General features: G+C 47.9%; 1 protein-coding gene across 14 annotated transcripts in view; it reads right to left on the bottom strand.

The window, feature by feature from the left end:
- Positions 1-7,016: 7,016 nt before the first annotated feature.
- LOC144510160 (AP2-associated protein kinase 1-like) overlaps positions 7,017-23,674 on the bottom strand; it is a 150,455-nt gene continuing 133,797 nt past the window's right edge. For all 14 annotated transcript variants that reach the window (XM_078239554.1, XM_078239557.1, XM_078239555.1 and 11 more), the window contains one exon: positions 7,017-15,866. In XM_078239554.1, coding sequence (XP_078095680.1) covers positions 14,806-15,866 — 1,061 coding nt within the window. In that variant the 3' untranslated portion in view covers positions 7,017-14,805. The remainder of the gene's footprint in view (positions 15,867-23,674) is intronic.

Genomic DNA, 23,674 nt, shown 5'->3' with positions numbered 1-23,674 from the left:
ACCTCTGACTGATATACACTGGGGAAGAGAGGGAGAGACAGAGAGAGAGAGATAGCTCCACAGTGTGGCTGCTGCTCCACACCTCTGACTGATATACACTGGGAGAGAGAGATAGCTCCACAGGTGGCTGCTGCTGCTGCACACCTCTCACGGGGGGAGAGAGAAGGCGACAGAGGGAGACAGAGAGAGAGAGAGAGCCAGCTCCACAGTGTGGCTGCTGCTGCAGCACACCTCTGACAGACACACACTGGGGGAGAGAGGCAGAGAGAGACAGCCAGCTCCACAGCTGCTGCTGTACACACCATTGGCTGAGACATACTGGGGGAGAGACAGAGAGAGAGAGTTCCACAGTGTGGCTGCTGTACACCCCTGACTGAGACACACACTGGAGGAGAGAGACAGAGAGAGGGATATCTCCACAGTGTGGCTGCTGCTGCTGCACACTTTTCATGGGAGTAGAGAGGAGAGAGAGAGAGACAGCTTTACATTATGGCTGCTGCACACCTTTAACTGATACACTGCGGGAGGGGGGAAAGAGAGAGACAGACAGCGAAAGAAACAGGCAGGCAGAGAGAAAGAGACAGATAGAGAGTAAGAGATACAGACAGACGGAGAGAGACAGAGAGCGAGACAGAGAGAAACAGAGAAAGTGTGTGAGAGAGACAGAGAAGGGTAGAGTGAGAGAAAGATAAATAAATGGAGAGTGAGAGACAAAGACAGAGAGAGAGTGAGAGCCAGACAGAGAGCCAGACAGAGAGAAAGAGAGAGAGAGAGAGAGAAAGAGAGACAGACAGACAGAATGAAATAAAGAGTTCAATGTTTCAGGTCACCAAAACAGAAAATGCTGGAAAATCTCAGCAGGTTTGACAGCATCTGTGGAGCGAGAATAGAGCCAACGGTTTAAGAATGGAAGACCCTTCATCAGAGCTGGCATCATGCTGGAGTTGATGGAAATGGAAGATGATCCTTTGAAGGCTGGTGGGGTGAAAAGTGAGGACAAGGGGGGAACCAATCCTGATTCTGGAAGGGAGGGAGGTAGCGAGGGGAGGGGGTGAGAGCAGTGGCGTGGGAGATGGGTCGGACACGGTTGAGAACCCTGTCGACTACAGTGGGTGGGAAACCACGAATAAGGAACAGATGCGACAGAGTTGAAGGAACTGAGAGAATGAGATGGAGTCCTTACAGGACGTGGGGTGTGAAGAGCTGTAGTCAATGTCACTGTGGAAGTCGGTGAGCTTGTAATGGATACCAGTGATCAGCTTATCACCAGCAATGGAGACAGAGAGGTCAAGGAAGGGAAGTGAAATGTCAGAGATGGGCCATGTGAAGGTGATTAGAGGGGTGGAAATTAGAAGCAAAACTGATAACTTTTTCCAGATTCACACAAGAGCATGAAGCAACACCAAAAGTCATCAATACACTGGCAGAAGAGTTCTGGGAGGGGGCTGGAGTAGGACTGCAACAGAGAATATACCATAAAGAGACAGGCATAACTAGGACCCACGCGGGTACCCATAGCCACATCTTTTATTTGAAATAAGTGAGACAAGTTCAAGAATAAATTGTTGAATGAGAGAACAAGTTCAGCCAGGAAGAAGCGGAGAGCTCTCAGGCCATCCTGTGGGGAATGGAGGGAGAAAGGGATTGGACATCCATGGTTAAGAGGTGGTGGTTTGGACCAAGTAACTGAAAGTCGTTGATATGACATAGGGCATCAGAACAATCGTGGATGTAGGTGGGAAGGGACTGGACAAGAGGACAGAGGAAGGAGTTAAGATAGGAAGATCCAGGCTGACACGATGAGCTATCTGGACAGTCCTGTTTGGATTTTGGGAAGGAGGTAGAAGCGTGCTGTCCCGGGTTGGGAGACTATGAGGTCGGAAGCTGTGGAGGGAAGATCTCCAGAGGAGATGAGGTCATTGACAGTCCTGGAAACAATGGCTTGATGTTCGGTGATGGGGTCACCGTCAAGGGGAGGTAGGAGGAAATGTTTGGGTTTTTCTCAAGATGTTGGCTCTATTCTCTCTCCACAGATGCTGTCAGACCTGTTAAGATTTTCTAGCATTTTCTGTTTATGTTTCAGATTCCAGCATCCGCAGTAACTTGCTTTTATCTTAATGTTTCAAGTAATCAGAATTGGAATCTACAGATTTAATATTCCAATTCTTGTTACATGACATGAATTTATATATTGTATATCATTCTAATTCTATTATATAAAACAGGTTTTAAGCAAATATAGAGGCAGGAAAAGGGGAGGAAAAGACAATGGAAGACCTGTGATGGGGCTCTTTCATGGGATACATGGAAACTTTGTTCCAGTTCCACTCACGTTTCCCCCCTACCCTTCACCTCTTTATCCAGCGACTGTATCAATGCCACTTCCTGTTCTTAACCTGATTCAAATTTATCTCTGCCTCGTGGCTTCACATGGCCCATCTCTTATTCTTCCCAGCCTTGACATCTGCATCTCCATTTCTAATTCGAGACTTGCCAACCAATCTCGCCAGCAAGCTACCGCTACATTGCTCACACTTCTTCCCCTCCTCTCCGTGGAAGGAATAAGTTCCATTTTCCAAGTTTCTAAGTTGCATCTGTTCCAATGATGTCACTTTCCATCTTCCATGAGCAAGGATTCCTTTCCACTTCAGTTTGTAGCATCCTTAACTGTATCCATCACATTTTCTGTACTCTCTTCTCATCCCTTTTCCTCCCTCCCAGGGATAAATTCGGGTTCCCCTTGTCATCTTGCAGCCCATTGCTTAAATAATGTTTTAAAGTTTAAAGTTTATTTATTAGTGTCAGAAGTAGGCTTACATTAACATTGCAATGAAGTTAGTGTGAAAATCCCACTCCATGGCATCCTATTCCACTTCTGAATCACTCCCAACAATCCATCTCGACAGCCTCTTTTCATACTGGCACAGAAACTAAGGAACTACTGAAGCCCACAGAAGCAGCAGTGTGTACCATCTGCAGGCTGCACTGCAGCAACTCAACAAGGCTCCTTTGACAGCTCCTTCCACACCAGTGACTTCTACCACCTTGAAGGACAAGGGCAGCAGATGCATGGGAACACCAGCTGCAAGTTCCCCTCCAAGCCACTCAGCATCCTGACTTGAAAGTATCACTGTTCCTTCATTGTCAATGGGTCAATCTGCCGGAACTCCCTTCCTACAGCACTGTAGGAGTCCCCACAACACACGCACTGCAGCGGTTCAAGAAGGCAGTGCACCACCAATGTTCTCAGGGGTAATTAGTGAATGGGAAATAAATGCTGGCTTGCCCACATCTCACAAATGAATAAAAAGATGTAACGCCCTTTTACTTCCCCCCTTTCACCCTCCAGAACCCGAAGCACTCCTTCCAGAAGAAACAGCAATTTACTTACATTGGTTTAGTGTGGCTTCCTCTACTTTAGGGAGACCACATGGAGTCTGGTGACCACTTTACAAAACACCTCAATTGAGACCAAAGCATGGGATCCTGAACTTTTAGATCACAGAATCCCGACAATGCAGAAGGAGGCTATTTGGCCCATCAAGCCCGCACTGACAACAATCCCACCCAGGCCCTACCCCCGTAACCCTAAGTATTTACCCTGCTAATTGCCCTGACAGTAAGTGGCAATTTAGCATGGCCAATCCACCTAACCTGCGCATCTTTGGACTGTGGCAGGAAACCGGAGCACCCGGAGGAAACCCATGCAAACATGGGGAGAACGTGCAAACTCTACAGTGACCCGAGGCTGGAATCAGACCCGGGTCCCTGATGCTGTGAGGCAGCAGTGCTAACCATTGTGCCACCATGTTGCCCATGAACCTCAGTTCACTTGTTATTCCCGCCCCCCAAGTTGCACTCTGATTTTATCTTGGCCTCTGGTATTGCTCCAATAAAGTTCAATAAAAGATTGAGGGAACAGCACCTCATCTTTCACAGGATTGGACAAAGATACTGACAGGACTTGAGAATTTTAGCCATTAGGAAAGATTTGAGAAGCTGTGGCTGTCATCTCCACAATGGAGGAGGTTGTGAGTAGATTTAAGTGCATCAAATGAGGGCCTTTGAGTGAGTGGACAGGAAGGATCCATTTTCTTTCATTGAGAGGTCAATCACCAATAGCACCGACTTCATGTCATTGACAGAGGGACAGGGATAGGGGTAACAGGGTGTTGAGGGAAGGTCTTCCAGTCAGAGGATGGTGGGGCCTGGAACCCACTTCGTGAAAGAGTGTTCCTGGATATATACTTGATGTGTCGGAACTGGCAAGGCTACAGTCTCAAAGCTGAAGGATGTGGGTGCTTTGGAGAGGGTACAGAAGTGGTTTACCAGAATGTTGCCTGGTCTGGAGGGTATTAGCTATGAGAGGTTGGATAAAATCGGTTTGTTCTCGCTGGAATGACGGAGGTTGAGGGGTGACCTGATAGAGGTTTACAAGATTATGAGTGGCATGGACAGAGTGGATAGTCAGATACTCTTTCCTAGGGTAGAAAAGTCAAGTACTAGGAAACATAGGTTTAAGGTGCGTGGGGAAACGTTTAGAGGAGATGTGCGAGGCAAGTTTTTTTACACAGAGTGTGGTGAATGTCGGGAACGCGCTGCCCGGGGAGGTAGTGGGAGCTGGTACAATAGCAGCATTTAAGGGGCAACTAGACAGATACGTGAATGGCATGGGAGTGGAAGGATACGGACTCTGGAAGTGCATACGGTTTTAGTTTAGGCAAGCATCATGATCAGCGCAGGCTTGGAGGGGCGAAGGGCCTGTTCATGTGCTGGACTGTTCTTTGTTCTGGGAAGTGATATTAGGTTGAGTATTTATCAGCTAAATCAGACACAGTTGACCAAGTGGCTTTCTTCTGGATCGTCAATTTCTGATCCTATGATCTGAAGCTTTTATTCTGTCTCTCTTGCCAGAGGTGGTTCCTGGGCTGATGAGTATTTTCAGCATTTTCTGTTTCTGCCAAAGCTTCTCCACCTACTCTGGGACACGCTGATATTTCCCACCCCTCAAAACAAATTAGCAACTGATGTGGATATACACACACACAACCTTTAGAACCCGTAACGGTGGAGAGGCAGGCTGGATAAGGTCTAGTTCCACCATTGCACAATCTGGATTGCATATTGTGTTTTCTTTGCTGCTGATTGAAGCAAAAGAAAGCTAGATCAACACTTCACAAAACAAAATGGGGTTAGGTTGGTTGGCTATGCTAAATTGCCCCTTGGTGTCAGGGCGATTAGCAGGGTAAATTTGTGAGGTTACGGGGATAGGGCCTGAGTGGGATTGTTGTCGGTGTAGACTCGATGGGCCGAATGGGCTCCTTCAACACTGTAGGGATTCTATGATGAAAAAGTATGGGAGCTTGGTTTGGGAAAATGGTTTTCAGATTACGTGTGGGAAACAGCCACAAATATTGATACAGCATCTTCTCAACTCTCACAAAACCACCCCAAAGTGTTTCAACCACAATGAATTACTTTGGAATGTCAGATCGAAGGAGACATTAACATACAGAGGGATCTGGGTGTGCAGGTCCACAGTTCCCTTAAAGTGGTAACACAGGTGGCATGTGGCATGTTTGCCTTCATCAGCTGGGGCACTGAGTACAAGAATTGGGAAATCATGTTGCAGCTATATCAATCCTTGGTCAGGCTGCATTTGGAGTATTGCGTGCAGTTCCGGTCACCACACTACCAGAAGGACGTGGAAGCTTTGGAGAGAGTGCAAAGAAGGTTCACCAGGATGTTGCCTGGTCTCGAGGGTGTTGGCTATGAGGAGAGGTTGAATAAACTAGGTTGTTTTCACTGGAAAGATGGAGGCTGAGGGGGAGACCTGATACAGGTCTACAAAATTATGAGAGACATAGACAGGGTGGATAGCCAGAGGCTTTTTCCCAGGGTGTAAGTGTCAATTTCAAGGGGGCACAGGTTCAAGGTGAGAGGGGAAAGTTTAAGGGAGATGTGTGGGGCAAGGTTTTCACGCAGAGTGGTGGGTGCCTAGAACGTGCTGCCAGAGTGGTGGTGGAAGCAGGCACATTAGTGGAGGCATCTGGATGGGTACATGATTAGGGAGGGAATAAAGGGATATGGACCGAGTAAAGGCAGTTTTTTTTAGCTTAGTCAGGGCATCTTGATCAGCACAGGCTTGGAGGGCCGTACTTTTCTTCACTCTTTGAGATACATTTCCACACAATTGAGTTGCCCCGAACAGCCAGTTCATCCTTCTGGTGTTTCTTGCTGGATGATGGACAGAGTCTGTTGGCCACAATATATTTCTCCTCATGTTCTGCCATGGAATCTTTAATACACAACACACCCAAACAAAGAAGCACACACACGGTCCTGTTTACTATCTCATCCAAGGCATGAAAACCGTGCAGCACTCCCCAACATGTGTGGCAGATGAAATGACATGCTCAAGCCTCGGAATGACAGTTCACCCTTCCGATTTCGAGGCCACATTGATATCGAATGAGCCAAGCTGGCGAGTGTCACGCCTGAAACCTACATAAGGAAATATATTTGCAGAAGACTTCGACCAATGGCGCTTTGATGCAACACCATCATTTCTACCACCCCCGGGCGGCACGATGGCACAGTGGTTAGCATTGCTGCCTCATAGTGCCAGGATCCCGAGTTCGATTCCCGGCTTGGGTCACTGTATGTGTGTGTGTGTGTGTGTGTGTGGAGTTCGCACATTCTCCCCGTGTCCACGTGGGTTTCCTCCGGGTGCTCCGGTTTCCTCCCACAGTGGGTTAGGAGGATTGGCCATGCTTAAATTGCCCCTTAAGTGTTGGGGGGATTAGCAGGGTAAATATGTGGGGTTATGGGAATCGGGCCAGTTTGTGGTCAGTGCAGACCTGATGGGCCGAATGGCCTCCTTCTGCACTGTAGGGATTCTACGACAAGAATGAATGGTGGACTGATTATTCTCTCGGACCACGTTAGGGGTATAGCAGCCACTGAGAGGGAACAATTTTCCGCTTCTATCAGAAGTAAAGCACCACACGTTTTATTCTCAACAAGACCATTTTAATACAGATATTTTCAAATGTGTATAATTTCTTCATAAAACTAGAGGTATACAGTACTATTGAACACCAGAATACAATAAAAATGGGCTACAGTGGGAAAAATAAATCAATCATCTCTGAGAGGCACACAAACAATCGTGGGGAGATGAAAAGAAAAGGTCTACATTTCAAACCCAGCTTAGATACACAGACACAAAAATGATATTCAGCTTTTAGAGTCCAAACAGATTTTTCTTTGGGTAACTTCTCTAATGCATGATTGCTGTGTTTGTTATACTCATGGAATCATTGTAGAACAGCACGAGGGTCATCGGTCAGTAAAAGAGGCACACCGAGTCGAAAAACTCACCTTCACTTCACAGCCCCTGATCAGGACACAACACTCGGACTGGGTTTATCACTCCACACTTGTGTGTATTCATCAGTTCCCTCAAATTAGCCATCTTTAGTCGTGCGCTTATTTCATTATTGCTGATTTAAAAAAAAAATCTCGGTTGATTTACCCAAAGGGGCCCAAGGTCACAGCTTGGAGACAAAGCCATCAAAGGCGCCTGTGCTGAATTTGCTCCTCCGGTCTCGGGCAGTGGGTGGCGGGGCCAAGGTTGACGTCCGATGTCCGTGGGCCTCAGCTGGGGGAAAGCCAGGGTTCCCGCTCCTGCTTCTCCCAAACCCAGCGAGACTCCGGAGAGCTTGAGGGGGGTTGAGCTGGGGTGGACAATGGTGCTTGGATGCAACACCATCGTGGAGAGGGCCGCCAACGCTCACCCAACCGTGCCCTCGCAACGGGCACAGCTTCAAAGTAAACAAAAAGTGCAAACAACACACTAGTGCGGTGCTGAAAATATTGCAAATTTATTCTGAGACAACACTTGGGTTTTGACTGTTGACGTGCAGGGTCAGTAAACAATGCATTGAGGTTGCAGATGGGAGACAGACAACCTGCTGCCCATGCCAATAATGGGCTTCAAAGAGATCCAAAGAGGTAAGAAACAATAAGCTATCTTGCCAAAGTAGAACAGCAACCCTTTAAAAAAAAGGATATATTTCAATACCCGAAACAGCTTCTTTAACTGTGATCACAAAGCTATGTCGTTCAGATGCAGATCAATCTGAAGCATGGCTTACAGCACTAGTTAATCACCCTGTCACTTCACATGAATCAAGAGCTTACTCGATTTGTACCCCTTCAAATGATCTGGTCCCAAGATTGCACAGATGTTTCATCTACATTCACACTAAATTCACTTGTCTGTCTTACTGGGCGGCTAACTTGTTTCCAAATAGATTCAACATCTCCTGAAAAATAATAAGTCGTCCCACAGCACCCCAGGTTAAAGTCCAACAGGGTCATTTGGAATCACGAGCTTGCGGAGCGCTGCTCCTTCATCAGGTGAGTGGAGGTTAGAGCTAACCTGCCGAAGGGGCAGCGCTCCGAAAGCTCGTGATTCCAAATAAACCTGTTGGACTTTTGACCTGGTGTTGTGAGACTTCTTACTGTGCCCCCACCCCAGTCCAACGCCGGCATCATCACATCACCCATAAAAATAGCAAACGAATGGCATGCAAATGGCAAAAGTTCTGTGCGATCATATTCCAGTGTAATTTCAAGGCTGACATTGGAGTAACATTGTGGTGAATGATGTAGGGAGGAAATTTGGGAGTCACAGAAAGGGTGGGGGGGGGGGGGGGGCAGAACGCAAACTCACTGGAAACATGGGAAAGGTTTGGGCAATGCCAGTATTTTGGTGCATGGCTTGGGGTGTGGGAAGATCAAACCGAGAGTACATCTCCTGGTTTGAATGGATGACAGGAGCAAGATCAGTCAGTCAGAAAAAACATAATCTGAGCTTGACACAGTCTAAAATATTCAAACAAGAACGTGGAACAAACCAACCCTAAGGTTCATTGCCTTTGGTCATTATTTGGCTTCCAGTGATTTGGTAGTGGATAAATTGAACAAAATTGATAGTGCCTCTTTCTTCTTGAGCAGGGTTGCTTGTCCAATGTACAGAGTTGTTGCCTCGGTAATGTCACCTCCCCTCCCAATCCCACATCCGACCACTCCTCAAGGTGTGTTGGAAACTCCTCAGTAGCAACATCAAACATGGGCAGAGGAGAAGATAAATGATCAATGACAAATTCTCCTATTGATGTACATTAATTTGCAGAGGAGAGTGCAGTTTGGACGGCCAATCTGCCCTCAGGGTTTCGACAGCAAGGCACAATTTGGAAACTGTGGGTTGCAGCAGCAACGGACCTGTTTAACACCTGCAGAAAAGTAAACGCCAGCTAAAGTCTAACTCCAACCTGGGAGAAACATGCTCTCGAAAGACCAAGGATGTGTGAATCAAGAACGGGGGGGGTTACCAGATTGCAGTTTGGGGTTTGCAGAGATGGGACACCTCGATGGGGGTCCAACGAACTTGAGAAAGACCAATTCTATAGCTCTTCTCAAATCCTCCCCCCTTCCTTGCCACTCAATGGCCTGTTCCATCAGTTTTTGTCACAATACCACGAAAAGTCAATTCCAACACCCCAAACAATACCTGTTGTACCAAACTTTTTCCAAAAAAATAGACATCATCAGTATGATAAAACCCATCCTGATTCTCTCTTCTTGAAAACTGAGTTTTAAATGAGTATTCAACAATCAGAGGAAGGCAGCGTTCCTCATCGCATTGAGAGCAGAGCGAATCTCCTTCCCATCCCCATCAGCCAAACAGCTCACTGGATAGATTGGAAAGATGCAACAAGTTTCCAATCGCGTACCTTCATCTTAACTCGGGCAATATTCGTGCTAGATCCCTCCCAATGACTATCGCCAGAACAGATCAATGTTAGAATCAGACATAGAAGCATACAGTGCAGAAGGAGGCTATTCGGCCCATCGAGACTGCACCGACCAGGCTCTATCCCCATAACCCTATGCATTTACCCTAGCTGGTCCCCCTGACACGCAGGGTCAATTTGGAATGGCCAATCTGCCTCACCAGCACGTCTTTGGGAGGAAACCAGAGCACCCGGAGGAAACCCATGCGGACACGGGGAGAACGTGCAAACTCCACGCAGTGACCCGAGCCAGGAATCGAACCCGGGTCCCTGGCGCTGAGAGGCTGCAGTGCTAACCATTGTGCCACCGTGCCGCCCTAATGTTCTTCAATACAAGGACTAGATGAGCATTCAGGTATCAAAAATTTTTTTTAAAAAACGTCCAGCGAGAATGCAAGACCCAAACAGAGGCAGCCTTGGATTTGAGAGCAATGACATATATTTCATCAACAAGTATCACTCCACTTCACAGTTTTTGACTTTTGTTTTTTTTTTGCCTGGACCAGGAGTGTTTCCAAGAATCTGTGCGTATCCGAATATGTTTTTGGAAAGGCTACTTGAAGGGCTCCTCAAGCAACCGAACATGTAATGGGAAAAAGATGCACGAATTGGAGACGCAGAATTGTCCAATAAAAATCGTTTCAGTGCATTGTTTGCTCAAAGCTTTGCCACCTCTGACCCGCTGGAGACATAATCGGAGGTTCAAACAACTCGAGTCTTTTCAGTTTCGTGAAAAAGGCAAAAAAGCAATACTGGAAAAATGAAAGCATATTCTCAGAATGAAGGGAGATTGTAAGTGCACTGGGCTAGTTGCGTAATGGCCTGTATTATAAAAATACAAATCTGGGTCTGTATTCGTTGGAGCTTAGAAGGATGAGGGGGGGGCGGATCTTATTGAAACTTAAGGATAATGTGAGGCCTAGATAGAGTGGACATGGAGAGGATGTTTCCACTAGTAGGAAAAACTAGAACCAGAGGGCACAACCTCAGGCTAAAGGGACCATCCTTTAAAACAGAGATGAGGAGGAATTTCTTCAGCCAGAGAGTGGTGAATCTGTGGAACTCTTTGCCGCAGAAGGCTGTGGAGGCCAGATCATTGAGTGTCTTTAAGACAGAGATAGATAGGTTCTTGATTAATAAGGGGATCAGGGGTTATGGAGAAAAGGCAGGAGAATGGGGATGAGAAAAATATCAGCCATGATTGAATGGCGGAGCAGACTCGATGGGCCAAGTGGCCTAATTCTGCTCCCATGTCTTATGGTCTTAAATTCCTGACTCCTTCCTCCTCGCAGCTTGCTCTGCTTTAAGGCGGCTGCTCACAGGCAGCCAGTGAGTGGTTTGCGGCCACTTCTGCCAAAAGGGGGCTTGCAGCAGAGTATCCTGACCCTGTTCGCAATTGCTCACTGGTCTGCGGGAAAGTGAAACAAAAATTGGAACTGCAAGTGCTTGGGAATGCACACCAGAGTGGTCAGCTATCTGTAAAGAGTGAAAAGTGGTTGTGACACGGTGTGGCCTTTATTAGAATGAAGGGCACATGCTCCCAATAGTTTATGCTAATTTATGAGTGTCACAAGTAGGCTTACATTAACACTGCAATGGAATTACTGTGAAAATCTCCTAGTCGCCACACTCCGGCGCCTGTTGGGGTACACCGAGAATTTAGCATGGCCAACACACCTAATCAGCACGTCTTTCGGACTGTGGGAGGAAACTGGAGCACCCAAAAGAAACCCATGCAGACACGGAGAGAACGTGCAGACTCCGCACAGACAGTGACCCAAGCTGGGAATCGAACCCGGGTCCTTGGCGCTGTGAGGCAGCAGTGCCAACCACTGTGCCGCCCATGTCAGGTCCCATGTCTTCTTAGTCAATGGTTCAAAACAGAAAATGCAAGGGAAACCCTGCATCCGGTCCACCTGCAGAAATGAGCAGCTAAAAGGGTTCAGTTATCAGGACAGGTGCCTTATACTCCATGGACTAGAGGAGCTTAAAAAGGGTGATCAAACGGAGATGTTTGATAAGGTGGAAACTCATTCTGTACTCTGCCATCAAAAATAAAAAGAGACGCGGCCTCAGAAGCAGAACCAAGTCCGTCAAGGGTGACATTTCCCCACACAAAGGGGAGTGGAAAATCTAGTACTCTCCCCACCCCCCGGCCAAAATAAAACGTGAGGCTCGGGGTGAATTAAAAATTCAGAAGAGAGCTGCTAGGATTTGCTACTTCAGGGTCACAAATCCAAAGCGGAAAATTAAGACAAGATTAACCACGACTGAATTAAATGGCAGGACCAGCTTGATGGGGGCGAATGGGCTGCTCGTGTTCCAACGTTCCTTCCAGATGTTGACTGACTGACAGACTGGCTATCACCAGCCTGTTCTGTTTGCACTGCTGTCTTTTAGTCATTCATTGAGTCAAACTCCGTTTGACTCTTGGCAGATAACTAGTGTTCTGGGATCACATTTGTGATCATCAGGTTTTTCTTTTACATTAAAACATCGCAAATCAAGTAAGGTATATGGTCCAAAGAGGCTGCTTTTCTCTTGGAACAAGTCAAAGGCCATCATATTTAATGCCAACACAACACAGAAAAGGCCTAATTCAGCACACAAAAGAGCATCAATCGACGAGCAGTCTTTGAAGCGCGAACACAAGAGCAGGAAGTGGGGCAAAGTGATGTGCTGACATTTCTCTCTCATCATTAGAATTGAGCCACAAGTTAATGGAAATAAGATTTTCATTTTGAAACTAGCACTGGTGCTACATTCCAGACGATATCTAAAAGATACAGACTCCAGGACATCCTGTGTGACGGTGGGGGGGGGGGGGGTGCATGGGACACAATTGCCCGAGGGTGGGTTTGGAATTTGGCCAAAGCAAAACAACTAGCGACTCCTCCCCCCACCCCCCTCCCCAATCGCCTCTTTCTGGCCCAGCTCCAGCTCAACATTTACACAGCAACTGCTACTTCGGCCCAGAGCAGGCCTCATTCCCTCGGTGGAAGTTTGGCCATCTCCCCGGCCAGCGTCGGGAGAAGACGGCTGGATTTACCGATGCTGTCCACCGCCAACAGGCCTCCGACCAGTTGTGAGGGCTCCCATCCTGTGAGACAATCAGGGCTGAAGAAGGAGTAGCCCGCTGACGGCAGTGACCTTTCACATGGAAGTAATCCATCCATTGACTGTTGAATTTAAGATTCATGGGGTTGTTCAACCAAAATGGCCAACCAGGAGCTGTTTCTTCAATTAAAAAATGAACACATTCATTTCAGAAGAGTCCTGATTGGATCAGCGGGAATCGACGAGCTAATCGTCGCCATCTCCAGCTCCCTCAGCCAAAGACAAACCAATGAACCTTTCCTTTAGAAAGAGAGCGAGCATCTTAAAGGGTTTGGGACATGAGCACTTCATTGAATTCCCAATGACTTGTGATTTAAAAAGCTAAGGAGGGAATGTGAGGTACGAATGTGCAACTGCCTTATTTGGCAAATACTTTTAGCAGCATTTTAACAATTATTGCCAATTGACTGTTTAACCCTCCCCCTCCCCCGCTTGTCAGTCACAACGTAATTCAAGACCCAGCTCGCTGTGTCACCGACTACCCCAAACTAGTACCAAGCTGCAAGCTGTTGCCTTTCCTTACTTGCAGGGCAGGAGGGCACGGCTGCCACAAGATTTCGTGAACACTTGCAGAATAACTTTGAATACAAACTGCACCCAACTTCAAACGTAGTGTCGTGACTGTGATTAGTGACGCCTGTTGACGTTTCTAGGCTGACAAGTCAACAGGGCGGTCATGTCTTTTATCCGCTAAAATACGGTTTCTCCACCATGGCCCGTTCGGGTAAATCGCAAAAAAAAAAAAATCTTACATACAAGTGATAAAAATTCACGGTGCCAAAGAATTAAATTCAGACCCCCTCAGTGGAATTTATTTTTGTTTAATGCAAGGACGTGAGATCTTTAGTAGAGTCACTCAGAAAAAGGCATCATCTAACTTTTAGCCCGAGCTTCATTTCTGAAAGCACTGGGCAAGCACTGGAGGAATCTATGATTGTGTCACTTGCATCTTCTGTTCACTGTGCAACAAAAAAAAACAGGGTTAACACTGCACACAGTGTCACTCTAAACCACACTCCACACTTTTGGAGGACAGCACTGTTGATGCAGCAACAGGATTGCTTCACTGTGAATGTCTGGAAGTATGCAGTATCCCATCCTCCGGAAAGAAACTAGTCTCAAAAGGCACTGTTAAATTGTATTCTTCCTCTAGTTTACAATTAGGCAGTTGAATGACATTTGGTTGCATGGTAGTGTTTAATATTTACACCTTTAACGCAGTGCAGTAAAGATAATCACACCTGCAAGGAGGCAACTGCTTGAGTTATTGAACACTGTGCAATGCGAGGCAGTCGTCTGGTGCATTTCTCAGCCACCCCCAGTATTTTTAAAGTGAAGGTTTGAGGTTCGATCCAGCACACAACTTAAATAAAGCCGGACTCCACCCAGCCAGCGAAACCGTCGACACAACTCCGATGGTGAAACGCTTCATAATCCTAATTCCCTTCTGCTGTAATTGTGGGCGCAATTCAGCCAAGCGCGGGTGGAGTCCGGAATAGACTGACAGACAGACAGACAGACAATCTGGATCTGACTGGCAACTTGACAAACTCTTTGCTGCCTTGCCCAGGTGGAAGAGAGTGGTCATTCTGTCAGCTTGGGCCTTGAATGCCCGAGAGAGAGAGAGCGAGAGAGAGAAAAAAAAGTCAAAGATTATTTGCACAATACCAAGGCCTGAGATTCGACAATTTAACAGGTTTGACACAGCCCCGTTAAGGTGGTGAGGAAAAAGGGTGCACTGTCCCCTCAGCCAGTTACAAAGTGAGATACTGCAATTTGAACCGATGCTTCCTCCGCAAAAGAAAAAGGCCCGGGGGTTCGCGGGTTAAGGTTTCTGATTTCGGGCTTTAGTGGAAAAGGGAGCTGCTGCAAAGGGGTCAGCCCCGTGCGCCTGCAGAGTCCTCGGGTGCAGAGAGCTGGGGGTGTCGGCTCCTCGCATTTTCTCCGACGCGTACTCAGCGGCGGGTGCCTGGCTCTGCCACTCATCCTCTTGGTAGTGACGGGAGTACTTGGCCAGTGCCCGAGGACGGAAGGGCTGAGGGCTGACGGCCGCCAGCAACACTTCCTGAGCCAGCAACGTGCCGGGAGGGTGCGCCTGGTGGTTTGGAAAGTCGGTGGAATTTTTCAAGGGATCCGCTTCACGGTGGGACGCCGCTTCCCTGGACTGCTGATTGGCGCTGGCTTGGAAAGCCGCTGCAGGGTGTGGGATTCCCCCAGGCGATCCAACGCACGGGTCTTGAAAGCCGGAGAATCTACTCTGAGCCACTGGGTGGGCGTCTTGGTCACTGCTCCCCAGCTGCCCCTGCTCAGCCATTAACTCTTCACCGGCTTTCGAGCCGAGTGGATACGAGACCGTCTCTTCCAAGGTCGCCAGCGGTTTCTTTTTGGAGAAGGGCGCCCTCGTGAAGACGTCGACCTCCTCGCTTTGATTTCGGGCAGCGCTGACCTTGGCTTTGAATGGGGCGTTGCTGAAAACATCGAGAGCACCCTGCGCCGTTTCGGTGCCCCTCGGGTTCCTGAATGGAGCGGCGGAGAAGACATCCACCTCGCTGGCGGCTTCGCGGTGCCCTTCCTTGGCTGGGGGTTCCAGCAGGTTGGCCACGCCCGGATGGATGAGCCCGGAGTCCCCTCCCACCGAATTCTGGGTTCTCCCGGCCTCCTCGTCCTCCTCCGAATCCATCAGGAGGGGTCGGTGGCCGCTGCTGTCCAACGGGTCGCCACCGTCTACGATGCACTCTTCCTCGCTGCTGTGCACAGAGTTGGAGCTGTATGGGCGGGCTTGGCCAGGCCAGTTCACGGCCAAGTTATTGGCCCCCTGAGAGGTGCCAACCTCGGGAGTGCTTTTAACGATCGACAGGGGATAGCCAGCTGCATCCGTCGGGAAACCTGGAACAGAACAAGAGCTGGTTAGTTCGCTGACACTGCACAACTTTGCTCGCTGAACATAGCAGGATTGATACTCAATTCAGGGGTTAATTTACAGGGAGGCATGATTAAATCCCACTTGCTTTCCAACAACTGCAGAGACTGGTGCCAAAAAACTAGCCGCTATCACTATATCACCCAGAACATAGTTATCCAGGGGCTTCAGACATCCTTTTCACAATCCAGGTGAAAGGCCATTCACAAGTTGTTTGGGAATAACACTTCAATTGGGTAACTTAGACTAGATGCTGTTCATGGTGCACTGGGAATTCAATAACCATGACAGCGCTGGACTGCCACAACCAGAGTACGCTCTCTGTAAAGCCTCTGCGCCTACGGGATAGTCGTGTGCATGGAATACCCCCATATTTACAGACAGGTAGACAGCGGGAGAGAGACAGGCAGAGAGAGAGAGACAAGACAGTCAGGCAGAGAGAGTGCGTGAGCGAGACAGAGGCAGTGAGAGGCTGGACTGTGTTTGAAGGGAGCAACACATGCAGCGGTTCCGAAGGCTGTGATAATACACCGTACCTTGGCCGTTCATGATTACCCCTTACCCCTCTGCTGCTTCATCAGCTGCTGTGAATTTGCCCCAAAAATCAGCTTTCCAAAGACTCTTGCTAACATTATGTGAATTTGTATTGCTCAGGTTAAGGATAAACATGTGGAGACGGTACTGATCGATCAGGTACCTTGAGCACATATAAAAAGGGACTGTCACAGGGGGCTGGCGTGCATCATCACCCTCGGGAATGATATTTTGGGTTTTGACGTTTTGTTTGCAGTTCCCCCACCAGCGGCCGTCACCCCCGTGATTTTTGTTTGATTTATTGATTGTTGGTTTTATTAAAGAGTATGTAAAGGGACTGGTTTGTGCCTGGGCGTCCCTGGGGGAGGGAGCACATGTTGTCCACTGGAAAGCTCAAGGCATTCCATGAACATTGGGCACCGCAGGGGCTGGAGTGCATCATCGGCCGCCAATACAACATTTTAATTGGATTTAGAAACATCGGAATCCAACAGTGCAGAAGGAGGCCTTTCGGCCCATCTAGTCTGCACCGACCACAATCCCACCCAGGCCCTATCTCAGAAACCCCACATATTTACCCTGCTAATCCTTCTAACATATACATGCCGGGACACTGAGGGGTAATTTAGCATGGCCAATCCACCTAACCTGCACATCTTTGGACTGTGGGAGGAAACCGGAGCACCCGGAGGAAACCCACGCAGACACGAGGAGTGACCCGAGCCGGGAATCGAACCCGGGTCCCTGGAGCTGTGAGGCAGCAGTGCTAACCACTGTGCCACCGTGCCGATTTGCTGCAGTTTCTTTAACAGTTTTGTCTTTTTGTTACAGTGCCTCTTTAAGGGGCTGTCAATGAGTTAATATGTCCAAGTGTGTACTTTTTATAGGAGGAGGATTATCGCCAGACTATTAATCCAGAAATTCAGCTCATGTTCTGGGGACCCGGGTTCGAATCCCGTCACGGCAGATGGTGGAATTTGAATTCAATAAAAAATATCTGGAATTAAGAATCTACTGAAACCATTGTCGGAAAAACCCATCTGGTTCACTAATGTCCTTCAGGGAAGGAAATTGGCCGTCCTTATCCGGTCTGGCCTACATGTGACTTCAGAGCCACAGCAATGTGGTTGACTCTCAACTGCCCTCCAAGGGCAACTAGGGGTGGGCAATAAATGCTGGCCAGCCAGTGACACCCATGTCCCACAAATGAATAAAAAGAAAATATTAAAAGGGACTGAAGGTCTTGTGGTGCAGTTGTAGCATCTCTCCCTCTGAGCCAGAAGCTCTGGGTTCGAGACCCAGGCCTGGACTTATTAGGCATGGAAGGAGATTAAGTTTATTTACTAGTGTCACAAGTAGGCTTACATTAACACTGTAATGAAGTTACTGTGGAAATCCCCCAGTCGCCACACTCCGGCGCCTGTTCGGGTGCGCTAAGGGAGAATTTAGAATGGCCAATGCACCTAACCCGCACATCTTGCGGACTGTGGGAGGAAATCGGAGCACCCAAAGGAAACCCACGCAGGCACGGGGAGAACGTGCAGACTCCACACAGACAGTGACCCAAGCCGGGAATCGAACGCAGGTCCGTGGCGCTGTGAGGCAGCAGTGCTAACCACTGCGCCACCCCGGAGTGCTCCTGATGCAGTTCAACGGGCCGATCATCAGCCAGGGAATATTTCCATTGCCTCCGCGCTATTACCCAAAGGGAACAAAGTGCGTGTGAAGATATATTATAAAAAATAAATAAAAAGGGACTGTGCCCCTTTCAGAGGTAATTCATAAGCTTTTATTGAAATACTTCCACCGGTATAAGAAGGGACTGAGCGGTGTTGTGTCTCTGTAGATGGTACCCCTGCCTCTGAGCAACAAGCTCTGGGTTCAAGTCCCACTCCCAAGGCTTGTTGGCTGCGGAAGGAGTGCGGTTCAAACAGATGGGGGCAGGTAACCTCCTGCTAATCGTTCCAAACGATTCCCCAAGGGGACGAAGCTGTAGACGAAACAAGTTTAAAAAGGGAGTGCTTGGACATTGGGGTACTAGTCGACAGGAGGCAGAGATACATAATGCTGCTTTCTGTGAACAGACCTAACATTTAGAGAAGATTCTACATCGAGTTTCATATTTCACCATCTGGCTTGGATCCATTTACTAGCCTTCCCTTCAAGCATGATCTCTGGGATCAGTTGTGCCCCTTTCCACTCCTGCCCTGCACCCCCCGCCCCCCGTAAACACTGACTATGTCTTGGTGTAGAGGCAGAGTTTATGAAGTCGCCATCACGGGATGTCATCCCACCATGCAGTGCGCTTGTGCCTTGAAACACTTTCCAGTCCGTGTTCCTTCCATGCATTATGAAGTATGGAGGACGACATCAAAAAGGGGGAAGCACTCGAAAGATTTTTAATCCGACAGGCTGCTCCGCCGCACAAAAAAACCTCAGCGACAGCTGCACAGCCTGGGTCTGATCAGAGACATGCAATTCAGGGGCTACAGAAACACCACGGACAGTATTAATAAAATAAAGCTCCTCAGCGACCTCACTGAGTTGGAGAGCATGCGCAAATTCCAGAAGGTGCAGGACTGACAAGATACAATGCTGCTGCGAATAGCCCTCTTCTGCCTCACAACGAATTCTGTGATTTCAGTAACTCCCGAGCTGACTGAGAAGCGATCGGCAAAATGCTTTGATGTGTATTCCATGATACGCAAATCACCAGAAAAATCCCACAAGGAATTCTGGAGCTAACCAAAGACCGGGGTAGCTTCAATCGGGATCCCACTTCTGTTGAACAATGCGGGAAGCCTTGAGCAGGAATCTTGGGACCACATGAACACTAGGGACAGCCCAGTTTCCTTGGTGTTTCTTGCCAAAACTCTCTCACTTTGAACAACTCCATAAGAGTTTTCTCTCAGTTAAACATTGCCAAGGCCACCATTATTGATTTTAATGTTTAAAGTTTATTTATTAGTGTCGCAAGTAGGCTTACATTAATACTGCAATGAAGTTACTGTGAAAATCCCCCGGTTGCCACACTCCGGCGCCTGTTCGGGTTACACTGAGGGGGAATTTAACACGGCCAAAGCACCTAACCAGCACATCTTTCAAACTGTGGGAGGAAACAGGAGCACCCGGAGGAAACCCACGCAGACACGGGGAGAACGTGCAAATTCCACACAGACAGTGACCCAAGCCGGGAATCAGTGAGGCAGCAGTGCTAACCACTGTGCCACCGTGCCACCCGTGGGTAGAAGAGGGCTTGAAACTATATAGTATATCGTAAAAAATAATTGTGGCCTTTCAATTCTTTGTGTGTGTGGATGACCCTTTCGGCTGCCTCTCCAAATACTTTGTACAGTGTTGGAGCTTGTAACACAATACAGTACTGGAACGCATATATATTAGTGTTTGGACTTAATGGGCCCAATTTTACTTCTGCATCTAAGTGGGTGTTGAATGAGTTACAATCTTGGCCAGTTATGAATTCAATGAAAACTTAAAAAAGAGTTTCTGTTGCGTAAATTTGAAGCTATCTGGAAGCATCGGCACGTTGACGGCCTAATATTTACTTAACCGCAATGTTTCCACCATGGACACATTTTCAAAACGTACAATTGTAATACTGCACTGGGCACAAGGTAAACTGATCGGTCGTTTGCTGTTTTGTGCAACACGACGTCCGAAGGACTGCCAAACATTCACCAATCCTTTTTAACAAAGTCAGCATCTGCCCTGTCCAGTCACTATAAATCAACTGCTCTGCTGGCCAGGCGAGTCAACTTAGGTCAGAATTTTAGCCAGTACGCCAAGATCAAGACGTGTTCGCTAAAAAGCTCCCTGCAGTCCTGGGTTTGAGAAAGGGTGAACCCCTGCTGGGGATGAGGCGATTTCCCAGCCCACGGCTCCCTGTGTTCTGCTCTCTCTCTCTCCACTCCCACCCCGGCAAAGAGAGTCAAATGTTACCTGCTTCAGTCCACATCGTGGGGACCAGAAGGACCTATTACTACTTTTTCCCCCCCAAGAGACGCTGAAAAGAAGAGCAGTGGCTGAGGTAACCGAGTGGAATGGGTTTAAAATTGGAACTGAAAACCATCAATTTCAACACCACGCACGGACTGTAGTTATCAGTGACTGGGCAGATTTTTACAGGGTATGTGCCTTGTAAAACAGCCAGTAGGTGGCTGTTCTGTGCTTCCTTCACCCCAGCCTATCTTACCCTGGGTTAATTTGGTAGTTTGGAAAAGGTGGTTGCGCCACAGTGGCTGAGCAAATGTGAGGTGTCAACAAATTCATATCATAGAAGAATCACAGAATCCCGACAGTTGCAGAAGAGGCCATTCAGGCTACTGAGTCTGCACCGACTCTCTTACTCGAGTATCTTACCCAGGCCCTCTCCCCCGCCCCATCCCTGTAACCCCACACATTTTACCACGGTTAATCCATCTAACCTACACATCTTGGGACACTACGGGGCAATTTAGCACGGCCAATCAACTTAACCTGCGCATCTTTGGAGTGTGGGAGGAAACCGGAGCACCCGGAGGAAACCCACGCAGACACAGGGAGATGGTGCAGACTCCACACAGACAGTGACCCAAGCTGGGAATCGAACTGCGAACCCTGTGGCTGTGAAGCAGCAGTGCTAACTCACTGTGCCACCGTGCCGCCCCATGTGTTTTTATCCTGTATTTTTCTTTTTAAAAAGAAACAAAATAATTTGGCCTGATCAGTCCTGCACCCCTTGCGTGCATTTTCACAGCCAAAAGGTACAAACTACACATAGAAAATCGTTGCCCATTTGGACATAAATTTTTTTGTTCCTTCTGTATTTTAAGGCTGGGAATGTGTGAGCAACTTGATGAGAGGTCACAAAGGGAAATGGTTTCAACATTGTCTGTCACACACACACACACACACACACAGACAGACAGACAGACACAGACAGACAGACACACACAGACAGACAGAGACAGACAGACACAGACAGACAGACACACACACACAGAGACACACACACAGAGACACACACACAGAGACACACACACAGAGACACACACAACACACACACAGACACACACACAGACACACACACAGACACACACACAGACACACACACACACAGACAGTTCACAAAACATGCAGATTCATGCTCAACGTCTTGCAAAGACATGGAAAGAAGTTTTGGGGTGCAATCCACACGGACTCCATCACTCTGCGTAGATCCATTCCGCTCATGAATAATACATTCCAGAATATACATACAGGGCTTTTTAATCCTCCGTGTAAAGCCCTTCAATTTTACGGGATTTAAATCTCGATCCAAGATTGCGGACTTAATCCACGGAATGACTTTGAAAACTAAATCTCAGCAAATGCTGATGCATTGCATCAACGGCAGCAGATATAAACGGCGGGGATTTTGTCTGAAAGCTCATTATATCTGCCACAAAAATAACAGGTTTTACAGTGTTCGGAATCGTCAATCCACCCGACTGCAATTTTTGACTTTCAGGAGGTTCCAGAGATGCACTTTTAAAAAAACTTCTTACCTGAACAGAGGCGCCGTGAGGCTTTCAAATGCCATTTCTGTCAACCTCCAGTAGCACTTACAGAAAAGCTCAGGTAGAGTTTAGTACAGTTCGGAAACAGATTCATTCATCCTTAATTTCATTTCCCTCCCTCCCCATCACATTCTTCTTTCTCCTGACGGCCTTGCGTGGTATTACCGCTAGACTATTGACCCAGAAACTCAACTAACGTTCTGAGGATTCGGGTTTGAATCCCGCCACGGCAGATGGTGGAATTTGAATTCAATTTTTAAAAAATATCTGGAATTTAGAATGTACTGATGACCATGAAACCATTGTCGATTGTCGGAAAAAAAAAACCCTCTGGTTCAAGAGGGAAGGAAATCTGCTGTCCTTACCTGGTCTGGCCTACATGTGACAATAGAGCCACAGCAATGTGGTTGGCTCTCAAATGCCCTCTGAAATGGCCGAACGAGCCACTCAGTTGTATCAGCATTTCAAGAAGGCAGCTCACCACCACCTTCTCAAGGGCAACTAGGGAATGGGCAATAAATGCTGGCCCCAGCCAGCGACGCCCATGTCCCCTGAATGAATAAAACAAAAAGCTGTCCTCTGAATTCTCCCATCGGTTTGTAACAGCCAGATTTGGAAACACAGTCCTTTTTGTTGGCTTTTGAAATAGAAATACGTTCATTTACAATCTTTCATTTACGAATCGCCGCTGGGTTCCAGGGCTGAGTATATTCAAGCGAGCACTCCTCTTGCCCTTCCTCTGCCAACGTCTCCCATCTCCCCAGTACAGTCAGCATCAACTACCCCTTATGGGATTTGATAAAAGTGCCCCTTCTGTGCCGCGGCGTTCTCTTTCGCCCCCCCCTCACCCTCGCACCTCCCCTTCCCCCTCCCAGCTTGAGGAGGGCACCTGCAAATGCACCAGTGTGACATTTCTACCTTCCCAATGCCAAGATGGACCCGCAGTTTAAAATGAAGAGGTCTCCTGTTTAAGACAGTGGTGAGGAGAAATATATTCTCTCAGAGGGTCTGGGGAATTCTCTTCCTCAGAGAGTAGTATCTATGTAAGGCAGAGTTAGATAGATTCTTGATTGACAAGGGAGGAAAAGCAGATATGAGGGTACCATCAGATGGTACTGAATGGCGGAGATGGTCTGAGGGAGGTGAATGGCCTGTGCCTGATCCTAATTTATATGTTTATATTAGAAACCAGGCTGGGATGCCCAATTCCTTCCTTTCGTGACACATTTATAAGTGGATAGAGGAGAAATGTTGAATCAATCTACCTGGGTTGGATTGAAGGACTGGTCTCACGAGAACGGTGAACAGCACTGCCCAGTCTTTGTCTGCAAAACCCACACAGACACGGGGAGAACGTGCAGACTCTGTACAGGCAGTGAGTGACCCAAGCCGGGAATTGAACCCAGGTACCTGGTGCTGTGAGGCAGCAGGGTTGACCATTGTGCCACCGTGCTGCAACATGAGGTGGCGCTGTCTGCATTTAAGGTGCTGCTCGGTACTCAGTCAGGGAGCTTTGCTCAGCTCTGGGCTGGAGGGTCAGAGCCAAATTTAAAACAAGACCACTTGCACTAGACCACTGCAGTGCAAAGGCATCCTTCCACTCCAGACCCACCGCTTTACTCTCCCACCAACGTCACGAGATTGGAAAAAAACCGAGGAAACAAGACGACTGTGGATTCCTT

The sequence above is a fragment of the Mustelus asterias genome, chromosome 22 (assembly GCF_964213995.1).
Source record: "Mustelus asterias chromosome 22, sMusAst1.hap1.1, whole genome shotgun sequence".
Classification (NCBI taxonomy): Eukaryota; Metazoa; Chordata; class Chondrichthyes; order Carcharhiniformes; family Triakidae; genus Mustelus; species Mustelus asterias.
Note: the sequence above shows the minus strand (reverse complement) of the source record. Positions and strands in the feature narration are given on the sequence as shown.